General features: G+C 38.8%; 1 protein-coding gene across 1 annotated transcript in view; it reads left to right on the top strand.

Moving 5' to 3' along the window:
- The window catches only part of TRPM3 (transient receptor potential cation channel subfamily M member 3), a 608677-nt gene that overhangs the window by 420095 nt on the left and 161040 nt on the right, over nucleotides 1-27542 (top strand). Inside the window, 1 exon segment of the mRNA XM_012932570.2 lies at nucleotides 21435-21507. Within this exon segment, the coding sequence (XP_012788024.2) occupies nucleotides 21435-21507 (73 nt within the window).

The following is a 27542-nucleotide window of genomic DNA, read 5'->3' as shown; positions in this document are numbered from 1 at the left end:
TGTGGAGGGGAGGGATGACTTTCTTTAGCAGCTTGCTTTACTATACCCTGGTTCTACTTCTGGGCATCTAGGTAATTCTCTATTTGAAAACATAAAATCCAATGTATCCTATGGTAAATAATAAAATTTGTTTGAGTATTCTAACAGATCAGAAGGTGCCCTTGCTCAAGCAGTAAAAGGGAATTTAAGACTACATGTTAATCCCCTTTCTTTGAAACCAGTTCTGTTGTTTTGTGTTTCCCTTAACTGTTAGATAATGGTCTTCTGGGAAAAAAAGAGTAAGTAAGATCTGAAATTTAGAGAACAAAAGGAAGAGCAATTATTATATTAATCTTTTCTTTTCCTGAGCTTTCTCAGGGATCATTCCTGGAGGGACTCAGGAGACCATATGTGGTACTGGGGTTGAATCAAGATCATCCACATGCACTGGGAATGTCTGGTGAATCACCCAGCAAAGAGGGCAAGAAGGCCTTCAACCATTTCACATTGGAGACTGTGAATCTGTTTCTTCTTTTTCCGTTTTGGGGATATCTGCTGGAAAATAGAACTCAGGGCCTCAAACATACAAGATGTGCTCACTGCTTCCCCCACACACACCCTTTTTTCTTATCTGTGTGTACTAGTTATTTTTATAGTGATAGCACTGTAGCACTGTGGTCACATTGTTCATCAATTTGCTCAAGTAGGCACCATTAACGCCTTCATTGAGAGACCTGTTGTTACTGCTTTTGACAAATTGAATACGCTGCAAGTAGCTTGCCAGACTCTGCAGTGTAGGCAGGATACTCTTGGTAGCTTGCTGGGCTATCCAAGAGGGACAGAGGAATTGAACCCGGATCAGCCGCGTGCAAGGCAAATGCCCTTCCTGCTGTGCTGTCATTCTAGCCCAGTGATATTCTAGGAAAAGGAGACTAAAATTTGTTGGGAACCACTGGTGTCAAGTATGGTTGTGACCATTTTAATCCATTTTCTTTTAATTTATTATTCATCACAACATTGATAAAGTTTTTTTAGGAATTATAATGTTCTAAGAGGATAATTAAATTCAAAAAAAAGAAAAATAAGATATCTGATATTCTAAATAGGTACTAATAGTTTATGATGGCTTCCCTTACTTACTCTCTGGGAATATTTCTCAGATTCTGCAGTGTATTTGTAATTCCTGAAAGGTATGCTTGACCATTCCTGCAGGACTAAGAAGTATATACTTTCTTGGTTCAAGTTTCCTGGTCAGCTTGTTTAATATAAGTCCTGCCATGTGGCTCATATTACCATGGTGTGGTACACACACATAGACTGAGCTTCTTATTGCTACAAGAGGTTAACTGAATGTGTAGAAAACCACCCTTAATTTTTACTCTCCAGAAGGGTCAATTTGATAAAGGTTCTGTTAATCTTAGGTTCTCTGTGTACACAAAATTGATCTGTAGCCTCAAAATCTTACCCAATCCTTCCCTTTCTCCACCTTTCAGTATATCCCCAGAGCCCTGATGAATATCCAAAGGCATTTGAACAAAGAGCTCATTCTTTTTTCGCTGCCCAATGTGCAGAGTTTTCCAGGGAAGAGACATTACTTATCTGGTTTCACTGTAGGGCAGAACTCTGTTTGAATCCTACTCCCTCCCACTCCTACCCCCACTCCACCCCCCTCCATTGGAAGGGCAGCCGTGAACTCTTTCACTCAAAAAGGAAGGAAGCAAGCTTTAGATAACCATCACCTTCTCCCAGTCATCCTGTCTTCCCTGTTTCTGTCAAGAGCAGGTCAATGCTGCCAGCACAGAGGCTGAAAAACACAGAGTCATCTTTGATACCTGCCTATGCCTTGTCTAGCCAAAGGGAAACACACCTTGTGATCCTCCATCACAGAGCCACCTCCTAATCTTGACCCTTGTTGTTTGATCTCAAAACCGCTGCAACAAGACTGAGTCTGGCCCTCCCTCTAATCCCCTCTGAGGTTTATCCTCCTCTTCTAGCATTTGCTATTAGTGAAGTAGCTTAGAAAGGATGGGAGCAAACCTTTGATTCTATAAGACTCTGAGATCCAATCTTGACTTTGTCATTTACCAGATAAACACTCCTTCTAGAATTTGTGTGAGGATGAACAATATGAAATATACATTATGCTTAGTCCAAGGCTTAATATGTACTGAGTTGCGTCCAAATTCCTTAATACTGAAGATCTTGTACAGTTTAGCCTCGATTTTTCTTTATAAGTCACCTTCCCTTTATTGAATGCTCCAGAGAAGTCCACTATTTTCACATAATGCTTTTTTTGTACTTTGCAATTTATTTATTTTTTTAAGTTGTTCACAAAATTTATTACATTCAATATCCTAGCACCAATCCCACCACCATTATACCTTCCCATCACCAGTATTTCAGATTTTCCAGCCACCACCCAAGTCTGCCCCAAAGGCAGATCCTAAATAATTTACTTTGTATGGCTTGTTATGAACAATCTGCTAAAAATGATCCAAAAAAGTTTCTTAGAGGAAAGTGTATGAAGATTTTATAGTTCACTCTGAAGACATTATGCTTTTGTATAAGAGATTACTAACATGTTACAGGTTGGGCCTTGTGTGCTAATTATTTTTTATCAAAATTGATTGCCTTCTACTTTACACCCCATCAAATGTGGTGTGCTACTCTTAGTACATCAGTGGCATGGAGTATGAGATGTTGTTCCTGGAATTCTAAAATTTTAAATAGGGTGATAGAACTGGAGTTAAATTTTTAACTGGATGGTGACTTTGGGGTCTTGGAGGCATCTCTGCAGCTTCTGACTCTCTTCCAAGATTTATTTGTGAGTGTCTTGATTATGGTCGTTAATGAGCTTATATGGTACCAGAGGCAGTTCATGGGCATGACTGCCAGGCTCCCAGAAGAGCAGGGAGATGCAGGGGAGGTCACCCATTCCTGACTCTGAGATCCTGGAGATTTCAGTCACAAATCCCACATACCTGGGTTTTTCAGCAGATTCATTCTCATGCGTTTACATAATGTTTTTAATATTTACTTTCCTCATCATTTTCTTCTTCTGTGCCTACCTACTACAAAATTTCCTTATTGAAATTCCAACAACTCCACCAATTCTACATCAAGGTTTGTCCTGCTCTACAAAGTCTTTGTTACTATAGCCAAATTGGCCTTTATCTGGTTAGCCAGATATTTTTTCCCTAGGGGGAATTTTGTGGCCTTTTTCACAGTTTTCTAATCTTGATTGTTGGAATCCCTTATTTGCCCCTCAAATGCTTTTACCTCTGCTATGTGGACATAGACTAGGGAACATAAGACATTGAACAATTAAACAATCCTGAGACACATAGACAGGAAAGAATTCCTCTGCCTCAGAGAGAAATGCCTTTCTTCAACAGCTATTCTGAAAAAGCTAATAATCCCATATTGAATCCAGGACCTTCCACATATATGTGCTCTACACAGAATTACATCCCTGGGACCACAAAGAGAATTTTCTTTTCAGCATATAAGAGCAAATTAATTTTATAATTATGGGGAGAGGCAGATAGATAGTACAGAGGGTAGGGTGCTTGTCTTGCACACAGCTGGTTCAGGTTTAATCCCTTTACCCCATATGGTCCCCTGAGCCTCCTAGGAGTGATCCCTGAGTACAGAGCCAAGGTTGATCCTGGTATAGCCAAGGTTGATCCTGGTATGGCCCAAAAAAGAGAAGAAGGGAGGAAGGAAGGGAGGGAGGGAGGGAGGGAGGGAGGGAGGGAGGGAGGGAGGGAGGGAAAGAAGGAAGGAAGGAAGGAAGGAAGGAAGGAAGGAAGGAAGGAAGGAAGGAAGGAAGGAAGGAAGGAAGGAAGGAAGGAAGGAAGGGAGGGAGGGAGGAAAGGAAGGAAGGAAGGAAGGAAGGAAGGAAGGAAGGAAGGAAGGAAGGAAGGAAGGAAGGAAGGAAGGAAGGAAGGAAGGAAGGAAGGAAGGAAGGAAGGAAGGAAGGAAGGAAAGGAGGGTGGGAGGAAAGGAGGGTGGGAGGAAAGGAGGGAGGGAGTCTGCAAGGGAAAGTACTGAAACATTAACCATGGTTATTTCAAGTTGGTTGAATTAAAGGAGAGAGCTTGTTGTAGCTCAGCATCACTGTCTTATAAAAAAAAAAATTTTTTAACTCTGATTCCCATTGCAAAGGGTTTGACCTTCACAGTTAACAGTGAAGGTTGGGCATCTACCTTTCACCTGTTCAATAAGAGGAAACAGAACTGTTAGTAATGGCCCAAGGATAGAGGGATTGTTTGGCATTAGAGAGAAACAAAAGAGCTGATAGACTGCTTTTTCTTTGAATGAATTCCATCTGAACTTGAGAGAATGGAAAACTTTTCAAAATAAGGCTTATTGTATGCTGGTATAATTTGACCTCCATGGGCCCAGGACTTTCCCCATTTGCCAAATGTCATGATCTTCTTTTGTCAGGTCAGAAAAAGCAGTTTCATGGGAGAACTGCCTTCCTCCCACCAGCTTTATTTTTAACTTGCCAAGCCAGTTAAGGGGAAACCTAACCAGGGTTGCTTTTTGTTTCCCTTTTATTTCCATTCTTGTCTCATGACAAAAGAGACTCTTTATTCTTTGCAAGTTGGGGGAAGGGAGAGAAGGGAAGAAAAAGGCAACATCTCCAAGTCAGCATTTCAGCATTGTGTAAATAAACAAGGGATTTTTCTCTGCTGTTGGACTGACAGCCTGACTCTTTGGACAAGGATGGGGAAACAGTCCTAGAAAATGTAAAAACTTAAAGGCACAGATAATCTGGGGGGTGTTCGACTTCTCCTAGATGGTCTTCTCCTAGATGACTTTCTCTATTATTGGCCTTTGGTTAAGACAATAATAATTATGCTGAAATATAACCTGCCTTTCCTTTTTTTTTTAACATTTTTCTTTTTTTTTTGTAAAAAAGTTTACAAATATTTTTACTCCAATATACACAGAGTTCAGAATTATCTCCTCACACCCCAGAATGTTTTGGCATCAGTTCAGCATGTTCTTCAAACCAGGTGTGTGCACATGTGCACAAAGCATCCAGGAGGTTTTCTTATTTACCTTCTTTCACGCTAGGAACCAAAATCAGGGGCTACAGGAGGGGGGGTTGGAGAAGGGATGCGAGGGAGCACACCCAGCAGTGCTCAGAGCTTGCTCCTGACTCTGCTCTCAGGGATCACTCCTGGCAGGACTTGGGACATCATAAATGGTACCAGGGAATGAACCTGAGTCTGCTGCATGCAAAGATTCTTGCCTTACCATCTGTGTTATCTCTCTGGCCTAGGAACTAATTTTTCATACTATTTTTAATGACCATATGGGAACATTCTTAACCTGCAGATCTGCCTAGGAAGTGAATCCTAATGCTTTAGATCTGAGTGCTCCTGGAATATAGCACTGGAATGTAGTGCTATCTTACCCTGGAACTACATGTGTCTATTAGATGAAAACAAGGATCACTCTCTGAGTGGAAAATAATTCAGGGACATGTAGGTTCCTTCCAAACACTGAACATGTGTTATGGACCAGCCCTGCCCTCCCTATGCCATCTGGTCCAGCTGGGACAATAGAAAAATTATTATGACACTTGCTAAAGATGGTGAAGGGGACCAGAGAGATAGTACAACACGAAAGGCACTTGACTTGCATGTGGCTGACCCGGGTTCAATCCCCAGCATTTCATATGGTCCCCTGAGCACTGCCAGGCGTAATCCTTGAATGCAGAGTGAGTAGTAATTCCTGAGCATCGCTGTGTGTAGCCCCAACACAAAGCAAAAAAATTAAAAAGATGGTAAGGAAGCTTTTATTTAAAGGATTTCTACAATGAAATTGCAGTCAGAGAGATCAAGTTTAATTCTTAATAAACCAATGAAAAGTGGGGATTTATAGTTAAGGAATAAAGGAAGAGGGGCAAGTGAATGGAAAATTACAAAAAGAGTAGTGATTCTTGCTAAACTGAACTAACAGATTCTTGTTGAAAGCATGCTAGAGGTGATCAGATATCATTTGGGGGAAGTGAAGAACAAGGAATCTGAACAAATGACCCAAAAATGATTAAAGGTGGACAGATAAGAAGAGTGGATAATTTTCAGTAAACTTAAGAGAATTTTTGCTAAAACTGGGTAATACAAAATAAACATAACAGTCAAATGTGGGACCCTGGTAGAGAAGAGATTTTTAGAGGAACCTAACTAAACTTCAGTCAACGAGAGGGTCTACACCAAATACCATTATTGTGCAAGTCACAGTTGAATTCAAGATAAAAATTTCATTCTGCAACACTCACTTAGTACCTATAATTAACCAAGCATTCTACTGAGTAATGGGGATGTGGAAATGGAAAGAGCACCCTGGTTTGTCAAGAGATCAGAGATATTGGAGGAGGCATCAAGCAAACAGGAGATGGTACCCTCACACCAGGCTGACTTGTTTCCAGGGTACCTCTGCCTGTCCTGGCTGCACAGCCTTCCACATGGCATTCTGACTGCTCCACCTCAAGGCCATTGGCTAGGAAATGCCAATGACAGCTGGAACTAGATGATAGAGATTTGTGGGATCGGCTAAAGCCTAGTTTATGAAATGCTTGCACAGTAAATGACACATTATAAATACCCAATAAATGGCCATTGTAGTACTATTAAGTAGCATAATAGTCATATTGCCATCATTGATGTCGGCAATGTTTATGCTTAGCTACACTGGCAATAATAGCAGTGCTGGGAGAGAGGTAAATTTACGCAGTAGAGAGGAAGTGAAGGAAATACACACCTAACCCAGATGAAGGATGACTAGAATCAACATGAATTTACAGGAGTTGAAACTTTAATTGTGCATAAGGATAGGGGCTTCGAAGCAGACAGAGCTTCAGGGTCAAGGCACACCAGCAGGGAGACAAAAGTTATTGCTATTCCCAGCTGAAATTTCTCCCCAAAATTAGAAGATAAGGAGCTTAGCCTCTGCCCATCTTTTGCCTCATCACAAAATCCATAGGACTACTTCTTCCTATTCTGTGTATTTGTTTCCTTATGATTATAGTGTCTCCCAAAGTGGGAAAAATAGTCCCCAAGGCATGCGAAGACTATGAGGGTATGAGAGTTTGTAGCCATGAGTGCAATTATCCAGTTTTCTGGGAGAGAAAGACATGGTAAGGAGAGTGCCGTTCTTTCTCTTGATTTCCTTGAACAGCTTTGAAAGCTACAGTGTCTCAATAAATATTCCTGGTGGGGGGGGGCGGGAATGTGCCTATCAAGGAGGCAGACAGGGGCTAAGAGTGAGGGTTTGGAGGGAACCTGAGGACACTGGCTAAGGGAAGTTGACACAGGTAGTGCGATTGATACTAGAGCACTGCACTGTAAGAACGAAATTTGAGTCTATGAATACATTTGTAAATCATGGTGCCTTTAAAAAAAGGTAGATTTTCACGGGGGTGGATGAGTCTTTTTTCTTTTCTTTCTGAAAAGGGGACAGTAGGCCAAATAGTTTTGGGAATCTCTGCTTTAGACTACAAAAGATTAGTCAGTCTTGGATCCAGAGATCCCTTGGTTGAATTCCTGACCTATAATTAGCAATTTTTTTTTATTGTGACATGACTTATCTGCTAAGTAGTAATAATATTAAACAAAAAAAATTATCCAAAGCTCATGGTCACCAAATGAATTCATTTGTATCTCTCTCATATCAGAGCTCTCACTAACCTTGAACATATGCAGCGTTCAAAGGATTAATATTAAAATTAGAACAGTAAAACCAGGGAAAATTTACAAGCACAATCTATTTTTAATATATTGCTTGTAACTTTTCCAAGGAAAGTATTAGGGTCAAATGTTACTAGTAATTAGTACAGGCAAACAGAGGGGGCATAAGAATTGATCTTGCTCAAAGCTCATCTGGCACCAGGTGTAAATGCAATTTTCTTTTTCATTTTCCATTGCTGTTTTTGTACAATCAGTTTTGAAAGTGCCACTCCTCTGCTAAGTAACTGGGTGAGAGAACAATGGTAGTCAATCACAGGTAGCCCAATGAACACTGGGCTGTCTTAACAGTGGACAGTCCTCCTGGCCCTTATTTCTAGTCATTGGATATTGGGTTCATGTTGTTTTTTCTCTCTTTTATATCCCACAAATGAGTGCAGTCATTCTATGTCTGCCCCTCTCTTTCTGACTTATTTCACTTAGCATGATACTCTCCATAACCAGCCACTTATAAACAAATTTCATGACTTCATCTTTCCTAACAGCTGCATAGTATCCCATTGTGTAGATGTACCAAAGTTTCTTTAACCTGTCATTTCTCAAGCACTTGGGTTTTTTCCAGGTTCTGGCTATTGTGAACAGTGCTGCAATGAACATTCAGGTGCAGATGTCATTTATACTGTGTTTTTTTCCACCCTCAGCATATATTCCCAGAAGTGATATTGCAGGGTCTTATGGAAGCTCAGTTTCTAGTTTTTTAATGAATGCCCATATTGTTTTTCAAAGAGGCTGAACCAGTCAGCATCACCACCAACAATGAAAGAGAGTCCCTTTCTCCCCCCCTACATCAGTGCCAGAACTGGTTGTTCTTGTTCTTTTGAATGTGTGCCAGTCTCTGTGGTGTGAGATGATATCACATTGTTGTTTTGATTTTCATCTCCCTGATGATTAGTGATGTAGAGCATTTTTTTCATATGCCTTTTGGCCATTTGTATTTCTTTTTTGAGGAAGTTTCTCTTCATTTCTTCTCCTCATTTTTTGATGGGGTTGGAGGTTTTTTTCTTGTGCAGTTCTACTAACGTTTGGTATAACCTGGATATTAACCACTTACCTGATGTGTATTGGGTAAATAATTTTTCCCGTTCCATGGGTTCTCTCTATATTTTGGTTTGATGGGTTTTCGATCCATAGCATTGAAGTTAGGAAAAAGAAAGATGAGAATTGAAAAGACAATAAAAATGAAGGGTTTCATAAAAAAATGGGGAGAAGAAATGAACAGAAGTTTCCTCAAAAAAGAAATACAAATGGCCAAAAAGCACATGAAAAATGCTCCATATCGCTAGTCATCATGGATATGCAAATCAAAACAACAATGAGATATCATCTCACACCACAGAGACTGGTACACATTCAAAAGAATAAAACCAACCAGTGCTGGCATGGATGTGGGGGAAAAGGAATGCTCTTTCACTGTTGGTGGGAATGCCGACTGGTCCAGCCTTGCTGGAAAACAATATGGACAGTCCTTCAAAAACTAGAAATTGAGCTTCCATATGACCCCGCAATACCACTTCTGGGAATATATCCTGAGGATGCAAAAGAGCACAGTATAAATGACATCTGTACCTGTATATTCATTGCAGCACTGTTCACAATAGCCAAAATCTGGAAACAACCCTAGTACCCTAAAACAGATGACTGTTTAAAGAAACTTTGGTACATCTACACCATGGAATACTATGCAGCTGTTAGGGGAGATGAAGTCATGAAATTTGCTTATAAATAGATAAACATGGAGAGTATCATGCTAAGTGAAATGAGTCAGAAAGAAAGGGACAGACATAGAGGGACTGCACTCATTTGTGGAGTGTGGGGTAGCATCACATGAGGCTGACACCAAGGACGGTAGATACAAGGGCCAGGGGGATTGCTCCATAGCTGGAAGACTGCTTCATGAGTGGAGGGGAGTAGGCAGATGGAATAGAGAAGGGATCACTAAGAAAATGATGGCTGGAGGAGCCAGTTGGGATGGGAGATGCATGCCAAAAGTAGATAATGGACCAAACATGATGACCTCTCAGTGTCTGTGTTGCAAGCTATAATGCCCAAAAATAGAGAGAGTCTTGGGAATATTGTCTGCCTTAGAGGCAGGGCAAGGGTGGGAAAGGGAAGTATACCTGGGATATTAGTGGTGGGGAATGTGCACTGGTGGAGGGATGATCATTGTGAGATTGTAACCCAAACATGAAAGCTTGTAACGATCTCTTGTAACAAAAAAATAAATGGTCTATGGCCATGCTGGGGGAAAAGGCAGCTCAGATAGAGAAGGCAACACCAAGTAAAAGAATGTTGGGAGGAACCATTCTGGTTGAAAGATGCGTGCCAAAAGTAGACTATAGACTAAACACGATGGCCGCTCAATACCTCTATTGCAAACCACAACACCCCAAAAAAGAGAGAACAAAAGGGAATTTCCCACCTCTGAGGCAGGGTGGGGTGGTGGGGAATGGCATGGGAGTAGTGGGGAGGGATGCTGGAAACATTGGTAAGAGAGAATGGGCACTGGTGGAGGGATGAGTAAACAATCATTGTATGACTGTAATGCAAACACGAAAGTGTTTAAGTTTGTAATTGTACCCCATAGTGATTCACTTTTTTAAAAAAAAATGAAGGGTTTAGAGAGGATGTTTCTGTTCATAGATATTTGCAGACCAGGAGTCTGAAAACCAGACTCTTTCTCTTGCTAATCAATACAAATATAACACCTCCTGTCAGTTGAACTCATTCATACAGACATTCTGCTGTATTTGTGTTTATGCTTTTTCTTTTTAAAAGTGAGCCTTAGGGGTATTAGGTAAATATTCTTTCCCATTCCATGGGCTCTCTGTATTTTGGTCACTGTTTTCTTTGAGATGCAGAAGCTTCTTAGTTTAATGTAGTCCCATTTGTTTATGTTTGTTTTGACTTGCTTGATCAGTGGTGTTTCATCCTTAAAGATGCTTTTAGCTTCATGTCATGGAGGACTCTGCAGACATTTTTCTCTATGTACCTTATGGATTTATGTCTGATATTGAAATCTTTAATCAACTTTAATCTAACTTTTGTGTCTGGCATTAGACAGAGGTCAGAGTTCATTTTTTTGCAGGTAGATATCCAGTTTTCCAGCACCATTGTTGAAGAGGCTTTCTTTGATCCACTTCACATTTCTTGCTCTTTTATCAAATATTAAGTAATCATATATTTGGGAGTCTGTGACAGAATATTCAACTCTGTTCCATTGGTCTGCGGTCTGTTTCTAATCCAATACCATGTTGTTTTAATTACTACTGCTTCGTAATACAATTTGAAGTTGGGTAAGGTGATGCCATGCATATTCTTTTTCCCAAGGATTGACTTAGGTATTTGTGGAGGTTTATTGTTCCATATGAATTTCAGGATTGCTTTGTCTATTTCTTTGAAGAATGTCATGGGTATCCTGATAGGGACATCATTAAATCTACATAGTGCTTTGGGGAGTATTGCCATTTGGTAATGTTAATCCTCCCTATCCATGAGTGGGAAATGTGTCTCTATTTCCCAGTGTTCTCTTTTATTTCTTGAAATAGTGTTTTGAAAGCTTTTTTGTACAGGTCCTTTACCTTTTCAGTTAAGCTGATTCTGAGTTATTTGATTTTCTGAAGCACTATTGTGAATGGGATTTTAAAAAATATTTCTTTCTCTCTTTCATTATTTGTACATAGGAAAGCCATGGACTTTTGGGTGATACTCATTTTCTAACAAAAACTGTACTCATTATATTCCACTGATCTTCAGTATGCCCATTTCCAGGTGTATTTGAATGTTCTCCTCCTCCTCCGCATATAATTAACAAGTTCATTTTGAGATGGAATTACCATTGGTGAAAAATTAACTTTGGGAATTTTATCAACCAAAGGGAATTTATTTTGTTGTGTACTGGGGAGCAAACAAGAATATATTTTTCAGGCCGTTGCCTTCTATTTTAAAATATATTATTCTCTTCTCTGTATTAACTCATCTTCATGCCAAAGTGAAAACTGAAGTCAGTGTCTACTTAAAAACCTGTTATTAATAGACAAGATTCCTGTGAGATCTCTTATCAGTGCTCGTATGTCATTCTTTATCTTGACAAATAGAAATTTTTACATGTTCTGTTAGTATTCAGTTGTTATAAATGATTGTGAACTTTAATAATCAGGTAAATATTTTGCTAAAGTAGTGATTTTTAAAAAATAATTGCATTGCAGTGATTGAATTAGTTTCAAAGTCTAATTTTTTTTTGTTCTTGTTTGTAGCCTTAAAAACATATTGCTGGGGCTTATGAAGAAATTGAAAAAAAAGAAAAGAAATTGAATGAACAAATAAGAAACATCTCTGAGATGTGTCTTTTAGAAAGTTTGTTTCATATCCATGAGTCTATTGGTTAACATTATGGGTAAACTTTCTAAATAACTGCAAGATCATCAGAACCTTGCAGATTTTTGTGCCACTTTGATATTTTTCAGACATGTTACAGAACATTGTCAATGTCAGATATCATCTCTCACATACCTAAGACAGCATGAAATGACTGTAGACTCTCCCTGTCTATTTTTGATAGAATGAGCCAAAATGTCCTTGCAGCTCATAGATGTATTTCAGTCTAATATCATGGTTATTTTCCTTTTCAAACACTCACCTCAGTCTCCATGTCTATTTCCATGGATTTATTGTTCACTGTGACATAAATATCAATGACAAATTAAGCTAATCAATGGACATCTTTAAAGGAAGTCAGCTTAATTTTATGATTATATTTTTCCATCTTGTTTAAGATGAGCTAGCTTTTAGAACTGGGAAGTTCATGATCAATTCAATCACATTTGTTCTATTTTGTACTTAAGTGATAAATATGCTTCTGTGTTATCTAGAAAATTATCAGACCATCTTTACACATGCAATTACTTTTCACAAATAATTTCCACACTTTTTATTTCTCTATACTATATTCCTGCTTCAAGTCTTTTTGTGTACTCTGGTTTAATCTACATGGAATCAAAGGATTAGATATTTTGTGTTCATTGTTGAGAAACATTGTTGAGTTCATTGGCACACATGTTTTTAAAACATCAAATTATATTAACTTTCAATAAATATTTTTATAACTCTGGCAGTCCAGTTTCCATCTCATAATGACTAAGTGTTCAACCCTGAGTAATAACATAAAGTCAGTAGATACTTGTGTTAAAATGAACTCTTAAACTATTGGTGTATTAGAGTATACTAATATACTAATTCACCATTTCAGTTTAGCTATGTTACCATTCTTTTATATGAAATGTATTTCCTTTTAATTTTTGGTTTCTACAAACCAAACTCCAGACAAACCCTTTGATCCTTCTGCTCAATAAATACTTACTAGTGGGGGCTGGAGAGATAGCACAGAGGGTGGGGCATTTGCCTCGCACGAGGCTGACTTGGGTTCGATTACCAGAATGCCATATGGTCCCTGAGCACCACCAGGAGTAATTCCAGAGTGCATGAGCCAGGAGTAATTCCTGTGCATTGCCGAGTGTGACCCAAAAAGAAAAAAAAAAGAAATACTAGTGATCATGCCTGGGAAAAGGACCACTCTATAATACAGAGACATAATGTGCAAACACAAGCAATGAAGTGGTTAGAAGCTGCTACAGAGTAAAATGAGAGCACAAGAAAGTGAGAATCCTATCCTACTTGTATAGGAGGTCCTTCTTGGTGGTGTATTTAAATGAAAGATTTGGAATTTGTTTGTCAAGTAGTGAAAATAATATTCCTCCAAGAGAACTAATGAATAAAGACCAAGAGGCTAAAAACAGCATTGCTAGGTCTAAAAATAACAAGTTGCTTGGCATTAAGTGTAGGGGTGAGTGGTGATTGTAGTATCCAGAGCATGGCCATGAGGGTATGTCTATGGGCATTGAGACTAAAAAATAGCCAGAAGTATGATATTGACCTTCCTTGAATATCCTGTTAAAAGTTTCTAGCATTGTGTCATAGGCAATGGAGGCCAAAGTTTCTAGCTATGATAGTTTTTTTTAAAGATAAGAAATGTGGTATAATCAGGAATACTATATAAGTAGCTACAAGGGGAATAGAATGGAAGGACCAATATAAGGAAGACCTGTCAGGAAACTTTTGGGATGCTAATTCAGACTGAACATAGGATGCTAAGGACTGAACAGTGAGAAAGATGGTTCCATTAGAGAAGGAAGCAACAGGAGTGAGAAGCACTGCTTTCGAGAGTCTTCATTCTAACATACCTTGTTTTACTTCCCTTGTCTTTCCTCTCTAGAATGATCTAGTAGTAAGTTCCATAGAGGTAGGAGTTGTTTGTGGGCTGTGTTCACTGCTCAAGAAATGCATTTTCAGTGAGTCAACTGTGGGTAGAGGGTGGTCAGGTCCTCACATTGATGGAGGAAAAACAAATGAGGGCAAATAAGCTGGTTAACAGGTTGGAGAGTCCAAGACTGGAGGAATCCTGTCAGTTTGGGTGAAGAGGGAGAGAAGACATCACTCCACCCCAGTCAAGCTCAAAGGCTACACCCGGTTCTGTGCTTAGAGGGGTCGATTCCCAGATGCTCAGGGCGATGCTCAGGGAGTCACATGCTGTGCCAAAGATCAAAACTGGGTTAGCTGCATCCAAGGAAAGCACATGATATCCTCTACTGTCTCTCCAGCAGGACCCTGTCATTTTAAAAGACTTAGGTTCCCTTCAATGTGAGAACCAAATTTTGTTTAGGATAAGGCAATGTGTCCTTAAGCAAGCTTAAGATATAAAATGTCAAACTGGGGATGAGGAGAGGCTAAGAAAATGCTTGATTGTTCTTTTTTAGAATCCTGACCAGACACTTTAATTTTCTGTATTCCATAATGCTTTGCTTAAATAGTCAAGCTTAATCTGTCACATTCTTAAGGTACACATTGAAATATCCCTTTTATTTGCTTATTATTTGGGAGCCTACACCTGGTGGTGCTCAGGGCTTACTCCCGGCTGTGCTCAGGGGCCATGTGTGGGTGTCAGGAATCAAACCAGAGTTGGCTGCAAGGTAGGTACCTTATTCTGTACTATCTTTCCAGCCCTGAAAATAACCCTTTTATAATATACAAAATCAAAATTAAAAAAATTAAGTCTATAAAGTAATTAGATGGATTTTTGCTTATTTTAAATGTTTGTATTAAAAAGTGAAACAATGAGAAATAAAACAGACATTGTTTAAATCCCTATTAGTGCTCAGCTTAAAGAAAAAAATAGAAGATGTCATTTGTACATACAAAAAATTTTTAGAAATTTCTTCAATATAAAAGCCAACATCAAAACTCATTTCCAAATCTGTATAGGATAAAAGCATATGCTGTGAAGTTAAAAGTTATTTCACTTGCCACACAAAAAATGAAATAATTGATTGGAGGGGTGAATAAGTTGGGAGTAAGAAAGCATCCAGGAAACAGAATCAGAGCAATGAATTAAAGAACTTTTTCCAAAATAACTGAGTCAAAAAATTCCCTTTCTCTGAGTTTTGTTCTATAGATATATTTGCTATATGCATCAAAGGACATTCCCTGCAGTGGTGCTTATAATGGCAAAAGATTGAAAAGAATCCAAATGTTCACCAATAGAAGGGTTAGATAATGGCACATCATGTGAAGTCATGCATTGCTTAATGACTATTTAGTTAGTATGGTGGTGGTCTCAGTAGGCTATACCATATGACTGTAGACCATGTAGGGCTGTAAAATAACACTCTGATGTTCATGTAATGATGAAATTAGCTAACTACACATATATCAGAATGATCCCCAAGTGCTAAGGAATCCTGACTATAATGAAGCACTCAACAGCTAACAACTAGAGAGCACATCTATACAAAACTAGAATCTCTTCAGGATACATTGTCATATGGAAAGAGAAAAGTATAAAATATTGCATAAAACTTGCTACTACTGAGTAAAACTGGGGTATATATGCTCTCTTTACTTATGCATAGAAAAACTCTAAAAGTGATCTTGTTTTTTGCCTTTGTTGAGAGTATCAGAAAAAATGACAGAGAAGAGATTCTATTTTCACTATACATCTCTTCACGTTAAAATTTTTGCCATGTGCTTATATTTATATGATCTATTCAAATATATGACTTTTAGAGGAAAAGAGAGATAAAAGTGAATTGATAAGAAAATACAGAAAATAGATAAAAAATCAGACGAAATACCAGTAATTACACTAAATGTAGCAGGATTGTTTTATAGTAAAAGAGAGCTACTCACGTACAGAATACACATTAGGTTTCCGGCGCTGTGTGTTTCATACCTTGGCCTGTTTTCCCTGGTGGCTCAGTTGCTGCTGTCATCTTCCAGAGGCCTAGGGATAGCCAGGGAGGGGCCCGCAGTGATGAGACACACAGGGCCTTATGGGATGGGGGTGGAGCCGGCCCTTTCCCCACCTATGAGATCCTGAGTTGCCTTCCACGAACGAGCCCTGTGGCTGCTGATGGAGCTGCTTATTGGCCATGATCCCAAAGACTCAGAAACAATGCTCAGAACACAGTGGCTTTTGGCAAAAATCCCTCCAGATTTAATTATTAAAACTTCAGAATTCCAAAATCGCACAGCCGCAATAGTGACAGAGCATCATCATGTGCAATTCATAATCAGCAATAGAAAACGAATTGTCTAATGTTGCCTTTTTGGCAGACCTGAGTGTTGGGGTTAAATCCCAAATAATAATGGTGGGTCTGGTGTCGAAATATTGAATGTAATCAAAGTAGAGAGAGAGTAACATGGAAATCATCTGCCACACAAGTAGGGGGAGGGTGTGGGATGGGGGGGATACTAGGGTTTTTTTGGTGGTGGAAAATGTGCACTGGTGAAGGGTCAGGTGTTTCATCATTGTATGACTGAAACTGAAACCGAAAACTTTGTAACTGCTCTCACGTGTTTCAATAAAAATACATACATACATACATACATAAATAAATAAATAAAAAGAGAGCTATTCAGAGTAAAGGAGAGAACTATTCCTGTCCTACATGAAATAACATGTTTGTCTTGCGGGTAGTCTACTTGGGTTTGATGCCTGGGCAAATGTCAGCACCTGAGCACTGCCAGGAATGACTCCTAAGCACAAAGCCAGAAATAAGCTCTGAACACCACCAGGTGTGGCCCTCTCCAAAAACAAAGGGAATAAAATGCATATAGTATTTTAATAAAGAATTGGTAGTACATCAATCTAATACTATATTGTATATATTAAAATAGAAAAGACAGAAATAAAGTGGCTGAGAACTCAACCTAAGAATCTAGGTCTAGAAAAAGGCTAAGTGTGAGGAGATAGAGAAAGAAAGAGAGAGAAAGAGAAAGAGAGAGAGAGAAAACCAGGATGAGGGCACTTGCCTAGCATGTAGCCAACCACTATTAGATCCCCAGTATCACACATGTTCTAAGGGCTACCAGGAGTGATCCCTGAGCACAGAACCAGGAGTAAGTCCTGAGTATTGCCAGATGTGGCCCCAAAAAACAAAAAGAAAATGACTAAGAGAGCAAAAATTAAAGAAATGAATGGACAGTAATAATGACAAAAGTAGAAAATAATAACTTCAAGTTGTAGGTAGTGATATGAATTCATAGAATGGAAAAAAGATGCTTTAAAATGTCCATGATTCCAATTGAGTGAAATAAAGTTTTTAAATTACCATATGATACTAGAAAAAGGATATTTTAAATTCTATGTTGAACTGAAGATCAGGGCAAGATGTTAGATTTTCTGGGAAGATAAATATACTTGAGACAAATTGAGGCATAAAATATAAACTGATGATTAACTGTTGAAAATACATAAATGTAATTGATAAAATACTCCCTAAAAAGCTATAATGCTAATTTCTAAGCAACTGAACTTGCCAAAGGAGCATTTCTTTCTTATGTCAACAACAAAATTTGCTTCTTTGTTGCGGGGTCACACTTGACTGTGCTCAGGGCTTACTTCTGGCACTGAGCTCAGAAATCACTCCTGGCCAGCTCAGAGACCATATTGGGTGCCAGGGATGAAACCCAGGTCACTTTCATGCAATAATTGCTATACTATCACTCCAAATCCAACAAGGAATATTTAAGAATACCCAATTTTCTGTATTTCTGCCAACAGTGGGATGTGGTATGAGACAACTCAGGTTTTGTTGCTTGACTTTACCTTTCGAAGGTTAACATATAAATTTCATATTTGACATTTTCAAAGTTTTCTAATTTCAAATAAGACTGTGTAGGGGTGACAAAGAAGTAGCTCAATGGACTGGAGCATATGTCTGACTTGTATGTGGCCCTGGGTCCTATCCCAGCCAACACCCTGAGGCTTCTTGGCACCACTATGATCCTGGAAATCTCCAGCCCCGAGGGTCTCCAAGCAATAATGCTTCTCTGACCAGAGCACTGAAGTAGTCAGGCAGGTACAGCAGAGCTTGGAATCACCAGCAGTGTTCATGAGCAATGGGACGGTCCCCTCACCCTAGAGAATAAAAGAGAGTTTTAGGGTAGTGATTCAGGCCTAATATCTTAAATCAACTCAAGGCAAAAACACAGAAAGAATTTTTATGTCTGTATATTACTGTTTTCCCTTGGCACTCTCTTTCCCTCTTTCAAAATTTGATTTAAGCAACCAAGACAATGGCACGGACAAAGGGGAACCAGCCCTTTCACGTCCACTTTCCACAAGAAGTGAAGACCTAGCATGAGTGACAAATGGCAAACGTAGTCACATCTCTCTCATTCATTCCCTGAAATCCTTCAGCAATCCTTCCCTATGCACCTTCCTTTCTTCCTCAAATCTATTTTTAGGGAAGTCTGATAATTCTAAGTTTCAGAGTAAATTCATTGTATCTATTTTCTTTTGCAAAAGCATTTGCATCTAATCTATGAATGCTAATTAGGCAGTGAAATTTAAGCATGTGCAGAACAAGTAGGTCAGATGTTTAAGGATTCTGTTTGATGCCTAATTTCTGAAATCTAAAGTGGTGAGCTCAGATGGCAACCTGATTCTGCTCAGGTTGCTGCCAACTAAACACATGACAATCCATTTAGACCAAATCTTTGCTTAGATAGCCAACATTCTACTTTTTTCCCTTGGTTATTTCTCTAGTGAGCCCCCAATGTGCTTCTGAATTCAGGCACCCCTTTCTGAGTTCAGACCAGAGAGCAATTATCTTTCTTAATCTAAATGCATTCTGGGAGGGGAATGTGGGACATCCAACCCTGTTTGGGTGGATGTCCCAATAATCTAAAATAATGGTTAAAGCAAAATAATGGTTGTACAGAATCAATATTTCAATGTGAATATAATGAGGCCACTGCACATCTCTACCAGACAGTCTTGCCAGAAAGTGTAACTATGACTCAAGAGTCAAACACCATGTTTTGATGGACTTTGTCTAGTTTTCTATTCATATTTTTCATTTTTATCCCAAATGTCTATAAAGATATTTTAATTTGCATTCTCTGCATTACTCCAAGCTCTGACATCAGGACATAAACAGGCATTCGTCATCTTACAGATCCTCTAATATGATCTCTCTTTTGACTTCTCCCCAGTGCTTTTTTGGAGGGGGAGTGGTAGAAGTGGGGTGGTGGGTTGTGCCACACACAGCAGGACTCAAGGGCTATTCTTGACTAGGTCACTCTTGGTGGTGTCTTAGGGACTGTATGCAGTACCTAAGTTTGAACCAGTGTCCACTGCATGCAAGTGCCTTATCCCTATGCTATCTCTTCTGGCCCATTCCTCTAGGTATTTAAGGAACAAGGCAAAAATATAAAAGTACAGAGTCCAAGTAACAGCCATTGTAACTTACTCTTAACTCAAATTACTTTGTATGGAGATAGTAGACAATATTTTCCAAGATAACTGATAAACTAACAGTCTATTGTTCTGTATCTATTCTCCCCATTCAGTGGCAAAATTTAGAGATCAGAAAATCCCGTAAAGTTTAACACCCTGTAGTTAGTAAGAGCCAGCACTATTATTTTTCTATTTTACACATAGAGAAACTTCCATACTAAGAATTTAATTGAATAGTAATTCAATGTCGATATCCAAATAACCTTTTAGGTGCAGGAGAGATAGTAAAGGCTTAAAGTGCTTGCTTTAATTATAGCCAAACCCTTTTAAATCCTCAACACCTCCAGTGAAGACATAAGATACTCTTAGCATTACATGAAAAGTCATCCCAAAATTACACACTGATGAAAATAAATTTTAAGAATGAAATGAAATAAGTCTTTCAATTCACTCTTCTTTCTTTCTGTTTTTTTATGTCAATTCTCAACACTCTCTTCCTCACTGTTCATTCCCAGAAAATAGTGCTGTCCCCTCTCCAAGGTAATCAAAAGAAAAGACATTTCTGTGTTAATTTCTTTCCCTCATTATGGGCTAAATTACTGTGACATTATCCTTTGTGGAGTGGAAGGGAACTTATAGGTTATTGATAGGATTGAAAGCTCTAGAATGATTCCAGTGTTGAAATCCTTTACTATTAGTAAGTGTAGTGATAGCCACTGTGCACACATGCACAGAGAGAGAGAGAGAGAGAGAGAGAGAGAGAGAGAGAGAACCACTTACTAAAGGACATACTGGATAGCTTTTTTTAAATTGAATCACTGTGAGATACACAGTTACAAAGATGTTCATGACTGAATCTCAATCATAAAATGTTTGAACACCTGTTTCTTCATGAGTGTACATTTCACACTACCAGTGTCCCCAGTTTTCCACCTGCCCACCAGCCGTCTCTGAAAACTGCCTCTATAGCAAACACGGTTCTCCTTTATCTCTCTCTGTGTCTCTCTCTGTCTCTGTATCTCTCTGCCTCTCTGTCTCTGTCTCTCTCTGTCTCTGTCTCTGTCTTTCTCTGTCTCTGTCTCTGTCTCTCTCTCTCTCCCTCCCTCTCTTTTGTTCCCCACCCCTCATTTTCCTTTTAGGCTTCGTGGTTTGTAATAGTTACTGAAAGGATATAATATATATCACTTTACTTCCTTTCACCACTCAGTTTTTGTTCCAAATGATTATTTCCAAGTATCATTGTCATAGTGTTCCCTTCTCTGTCCTAGCTACATTCTCTCTCACCCTTTGTGGCAAGCTTCCTACCATGGACCAGTCCTCCTGGCCCTTGTTTCTACTCTCTTTGGGTATTCACATACTAAGCTTTTGTTATATTTTAATATATATATAAAATTTATGTATACATATATATTTTGCAAATGAATACAATTATGCTTGTCCCTTTCCCTCAGACTCATTTAACTCAGCATGATGTTTGCATGTCCATCAATGTATAAGCAAACTTTAAGACTTCATTTTTCCTAACAAGGATAGCTATTTCTAACATTTACCAGCCCAGAACTTACATTATGGTCTATACATTTTGTAGGATCTAAAATTTTTCATTACAAAGCTGAGTTGATGAATGAGGTCATGTTCCTTGGTCTCTGTTGTTGCCCTTATTGTAATGATAAGCAAGACAATTACCTAAGGTGGCCACCGCTCAAAGGTTATTGAGACTTCTCTCTTTTAACAAATTGCAGATTTCTCTGATTTAATGCTTTTTATGATTACTTTCTCCCTGATTAAGAATCTATCTTATAGATGGTAATGTTGTCTTTATTCAGAAATGGTCTCTTTGATTTAACTTTTTGGGTGGGAGAAAACTGTGCTGCTAATGGCCATCTTGTCTCAAATTGCAGATAACAGTATTTCGGATGGGATCAGAAGGACACCAGGACATTGATCTAGCTATCCTGACAGCTTTGCTCAAAGGTAAACGTTTCTATGTCGAAAGAGTGCAAAGAGTTAAATAGACCAATATGTAACTTTTTATCTTCTAATAATGGATATAAACACAAATAATGCGATGACATATTCAATTATGGTACTATATGGATTCTCTTGTAACACTTTCTTATTACTATTAAACTCTCATAGAATAGACCTATTATACTATGGCTCAATTTCATGAAGTTTAAATAAACTGCTATTTAGTCATATTCATTGAATCTTAAATAGATACATAAAAGTTCATTTAAGTAATGTGCTGAGTTATCTGAGATTTTTAAAATAATTCTGCCAGAGATATCATACAGCAGATAAGCCACTTGCTGTATATCTAATCAACCTGGGTTCTATTTCTGGAACCACATATGGCCCTTCAAGCCCTGAAAGGAGAATCCTGAAGCCAGAATTAAGGCCTCAGAATATCCAGGTGTGGTCCAAAAAAATCAAACTACAGTAACTATTATCCTATTTTTTTTAACTATTTGAAACGCCATAGAAAACAAATGAGAGGAAAAAAGAAATGTACCACTAAAATAGGCTAGTGCATTGTTATGCATGAGCATTAAGTTTAACTCTAAACTTTCTAGAAGTCCAGGCAAAAATAGAAATGCTCTTAAATGTATGGTTTTCCTTCATGAAGTGAGTTTGTCCTGTTCTCAGTCCCAGTATTACAGAGAGGGCCCTACATGTGCTCAGCCACACCCAAGGGAAACATAGTTTCCTCCAGACTCAAAGGATCAAACCTAACCTCTGATTCTCCTTAAAAGATATATAAGATTTGACTAAAATGTTTTGGTAAACAACCACTCTTGTCAGTCCTGAAGTGAGAACTGGAACAATCAGACCAAACCTAACCCTAAAACCTTGTTTGTTTAGGGGCTGGAGCAATAGTACAGAGGGTAGGGCGTTTGCATTGTACGCGGCCAACCCGAGTTTGATTCCCAGCATCCCATATGGTCACCCAGCACTGCCAGGAGGAATTCCTGAGTGCATGAGCCAGGAGTAACCCCTGTGCATCATCAGGTGTGAACCAAAAAGAAAAAGAAAAATTTAAAAACCAAAACCTTGCTTGTTTAGAGCTATCTCTCCATTCTCCTTGAGCCCATACTTTGCCTGCTGCATTATCACATGGCGGATCACCACCTTCCTCACTCCAAGTTTTATCCAGCAAAGAACGTGCTTTGATTATTACTGCTTTCTCAGCCCCTCACACAATCCCAATAAACATGGAAGCATTCAGTCACCCTTTGTTTTAAAATGAATGAATTACCCAATGATTGATTCAGTGACAGATTTAGCAGCATTCCAGAAGGAAACCTCAGTCTAGCAACAATTACTCTAATTTCTGCTCTATTTACTCTTCTACCGCCATCATTTTTTTCCCTTGTGTACATGTGATGTTCTAACTACTGTGCTAAGTGTGATGCTTTTTGAAATTACAGTAAATGTTCATTATTACAACTGTATCATATAGGAGTTGCTTCTAATTTCACTTTATAGATGGGGTAAGTGAAGCTAAAAGAGGTTGAAGTTATTCAGGTTAACATGCCTGGACTTAGATCAACGTCTAATTCTTAACTGTACATATGTCTGAGAAGTCATATATGCATGATTCCTGTGAGTCTTGAAGCTGTTGATCCTTTTCCCTTATTCCGCCAAATATATATGTGTGTGTGTGTGTACACAATATCCTGATCACACTTCAATAATGTCACAATCCCATGAAGTGTTGTGTTCAGACTGAGAATCTCTATTTTAAGGCAGTTCGTTCCAGTGAACTAAAATATTTCACACGTGTAGAAGAGTTTAGGAACCACGCATGAACCAAACTAAACTAAATAAACTAAACTCATGATCTGGACTCCATTTGTAAGAAACATAATTAAAACTTCAAGAGAAATAACTCTCAGATACTTGCTTTCTTTACATTTATAAAAAGTAATTATAGGAGGGCTGGAGAGATAGGATAGTGGATAGGGTACTTGCTTTGCATACAGCCAATATCCAAGTTCAGTCCCCAGAACCATAAGGTCCCCAAGCCTGCTAGGAGTAATCTGAGTCCAGAGCCAGAAATAAGCCCTGAGCACTACTGGGTGTGGCCCATAAGCCAAAAAATTTTAATTCAAACTTTTAAAAATCTAATAAAACTAGTAACAAATATTTGTTGAGCACTGCTAGGTTCCAAACACCTTTAGATGAGTTCTATGTACAAATTCACTTCATTTTTACAACAATTTGATGAACTGTTTATTACAAAGTCAATTTTCTTTTTTTTTTTTTTTTTTTTTTTAATTTTTAAAGAAATATTTTATTGAACCACAGTGAAAACAAAAAAATACAAAGCTTTCAGGTTTAAGTCACAGTCAAATACTGATTAAACCACCATCCCTTCACCAGTGCACCCGTTCCACCACCAAGAAACCAAATACACCCCCCTCCCACCCCTCCCCCCATCTAAGTAGCTGATGATACTCCCATTATTCTCTCTCTATATTGAGTACATTTCATATTTCCATACAGAACTCACTATTGTTGATTGGAAATTTTCCCCAACAATCAGGCCTGCTGAATAAGCATCATCTAATAATTTCTCTTCCTTGGTAAAGGTGAAGACTTTGAGTCCGCGCGGCCGTAATAGCGGCCGCGCGGTTTTGGGTTTCTAATATTTTAGCTCAGTTCACAGTCAAAATGGATGGCTGCAAGAATCTGCTCTGGTGCCAAAATGGGTTAGGAGACCTCAGGATCACAGTCAGTAGGCGGGAGGCTCTGCTTCTCGTGCCGCGGCTCTTGGTTCATCTCTGGGCGGAAGGCGCGCCGGGAACACCTCCCCTCCCAGGATCACCTACAGGCTACGTCACTAAAGAAAGTCCTACCTCCTGGTGTAGGGGTCTTAGAGGGTGGCTCTCACCGCGTGGCTGCTGCCGCTGCCGCCATTTTCACTCAGAAAAATGGGGTGGAGAGGGAAAAAAAAATCCCTTCCCGGGCTGCACGAGGTTGTAGTTCAGTTCGCAGTCAAAATGCATGGCTGCAAGAATCTGCTCTGGTGCCAAAATGGGTTAGGAGACCTCAGGATCACAGTCAGTAGGCGGGAGGCTCTGCTTCTCGTGCCGCGGCTCTTGGTTCATCTCTGGGCAGAAGACAAAGTCAATTTTCTAGATAAGGAAATTAAGTACAGAGCATTTCAGTGGTGAATTGGCCTGTAAGTGTTACTTACAGTCAGCCTAAACCTCTAATCCCATAATCCCAGAACACACACACAGCATCTTATGTCATTGGCAATAAAAAGTGGAACACCACCTTTAACACCTTGAACCTGAATTCATAGCAAATAGAGAAGGGCCCCTTTTATCTATAAAAGCGTATCAGTCATCATAACTTCTTTTATTGAAAATTTTCACTTTTCACCACTTAGTGAGACTTAAATATGTGCTTTACCTATGGATTATTGGGGTGGGGGGTTCTTTTTTTCTGGGGGGGGGGAATAACACCCAGCAGTGATCTGACAGTTCAGATCATTGAACTGGGCTAGACTGCATGCAAGGCAAGCACCTTCATCCTTGCATTCTCTCTTTGGTCCAAAAAGTCTGTTCTATTACAGAATACTTCTCCAGCTATTTTAAAACACACCATATGAAATACATGTTACGTTATTATGAAGAAATTATATATATGTGGCTTTAATCAAGTAAATGAAATAATTTTTATTCTAATTACTTAAGTGATAAAAGGATAATTTTTATTCTAGTCTGCTCTATACTTTACTACTGATATATACCACTAATTGATTTTATGACCCACTAAATCTACAGTTTAGAAGATGTTGCCATAGAAGATTAAAGAAAATCATGATTATTCTAAGAAATTAACATTTCTAATAACTGTAATGAATATTATTTATGAAGCAATTGATGCTAATGAGAATGTATGCCTTTAAAATATTTTGGCATATCAACTCTATTTTGCAGAGGCTTTTAAATGCTCTGTGATTTTGACCCAGTTGATTAGGGAAGGATATCCAGCATACTTTTGCTCACTTCCTTGCAGGTCAAAAGTAAACTTCCATCAGTTTTAGATTATTTAATTTATTAAATTATTCTTTCCATAATTAAAAAAAGTATTCCTCCATGCATGTTGCTTGGTTTAACACTTTTACACTCTGCTCAGTTTTCAGTTATCTGATTAATGAGGAATCTTTGTATACTTGTTTCTATTCTGTCATCTGAAATTCTCTTCTCTCTCTCTCTCTCTCTCTCTCTCTCTCTCTCTCTCTCTCCCTCTCTCTCCCCTCCCCCTCCCCATTTGTTTGTTTTGAGGTGTTTTGAGGCCACTCCTAGCTCTGGGCTCAGGGATCATTTCTAGAAGTAGCTCAGGGGACCTTATGAGATGCCAGGGATCGGAAATGAGTCAGCCATGTGCAAGGCAAACACTCTACCCACTGTATCATTCTAGACCCTGTCCTCTGAAAATTTCACAAGTTAGGTAGGACTTGGAAATAGTGACAAAATTAACTAACTATTGTTCCCTAAATCCAGAGCCTGAAGTGGAGAAACACACAAGAGAACCATAAGGTAGCCGGGGGCTTTAGGTCTTTGCTGTTCCTGGTTTATGCCGTTCCATTTGCTTATCACATTGGGTTTCCTTTGCTTCATCTGTGTGTGTTAAAGGGGTGCTGCTTCTATAGTACTGACTTCAGAAGTTACTTTCCAAAACTGAAGACAAAAAGAAAATATGTTGTTTCAGAGGCTGAAGAAGCTTCTTCAGATGCCAACTTGAGGTAGCTTCTGAGCATAAGTGGTGCCACACTTCTCTTTGGCATTGAGTTAAACACTATCCAAGAGGGAATGTCAGAGTAAAGCTTGCTGACTCCTCTCCATTTCAGTATTCCTCTCCCCTGCCACACACAACCCAGGGACCCAAGGAACTGGTGCTTAGTGTAATTGTTAAAGAAAATATAGGACTTGTAATGTTTAAGAAAAAAAAGAACATAAGTTTAGCATAAGTATGTCCCAAACCTTGCATGGGGCATACTTATTCTTCAAAAATAAAGCCAAGTTGAAACAAATAGTAAAACACCATGCTTATTACTTATCTGAAATTTCAACTTTTTACTTGCACTGTCTTTTTTTTTCTGTCATGCTGCCCTACTCAGAGAGGCCCGAAGCCATTAAGATTTCTATGCTTTGGGGCTGGAGAGCTGTACAGTGGGCAGGGCACTTGCCTTGCATGTTACTAACCTGGAATCAAACCCCAGCATCCCATGTGTCCCCTGAGCATCACCAGGAATAATTATTAAGTACAGAGCCAGGAATTACCCCTGAGCATTGTTGCAGGTGTGACCCAAAACCAAGGTGTGTACTTATATACGTTGGGAGGTTTTCTAGAATTTGTGAGCTTTATCTACCTCCTTCCTTCTCTCAGTCAGCCATATCTAAAACATAGTAAGAAGAGGTTTAAACAGGAAAGGACCCCAAATCTACCTTAATAAACTGTCCAGGGCTAACCACCTGCTTTCTCACTTGCCTGGTCTTATCTGCATCCCTCTGACAGCAGGACAAACCCCAGCTCCAGGCTCAGTGATGTCTGAAAGCATCTGCTCATTGCAGTGATTCTAAGTGGATAAGTCCACCCATTCTGTGGATAAATTACCCTCAATCTTTATTAGCTTTTCTTAATTTTATAAGTAAAAATCTTTTGGGTATATATTATCATTCCTAGGTATGCACTCAAGTATAATATGATAATGACTGCCCCATCAATGAAACATTCTTTATCTTTGGGTTTAATCCCCCTTGGTAATAAAGTGTATGTGTGACATAGGGAGAGAGAAAGCTTCTCAAGACCTTCAAGTCTATGAAAAACAAGGGATCCCTGAGCTCAGAGCCAGAAGTAAGCCTTGAGCACCACTGGGTGTGACCAAAAAATCAAAAGCAAAAGAAATAGAGATTTAAAAAATTTTTGAACTTCAAATAAAAAATGAATAAAAACTTAAAAAGAAGCAAATAACTTGCACATTTTGAAAA

This window comes from Sorex araneus, chromosome 1 (genome assembly GCF_027595985.1).
Source record: "Sorex araneus isolate mSorAra2 chromosome 1, mSorAra2.pri, whole genome shotgun sequence".
Classification (NCBI taxonomy): Eukaryota; Metazoa; Chordata; class Mammalia; order Eulipotyphla; family Soricidae; genus Sorex; species Sorex araneus.
The sequence above is the reverse complement of the archived record's forward strand: the minus strand, read 5'-3'. Positions and strand labels throughout refer to the sequence as shown.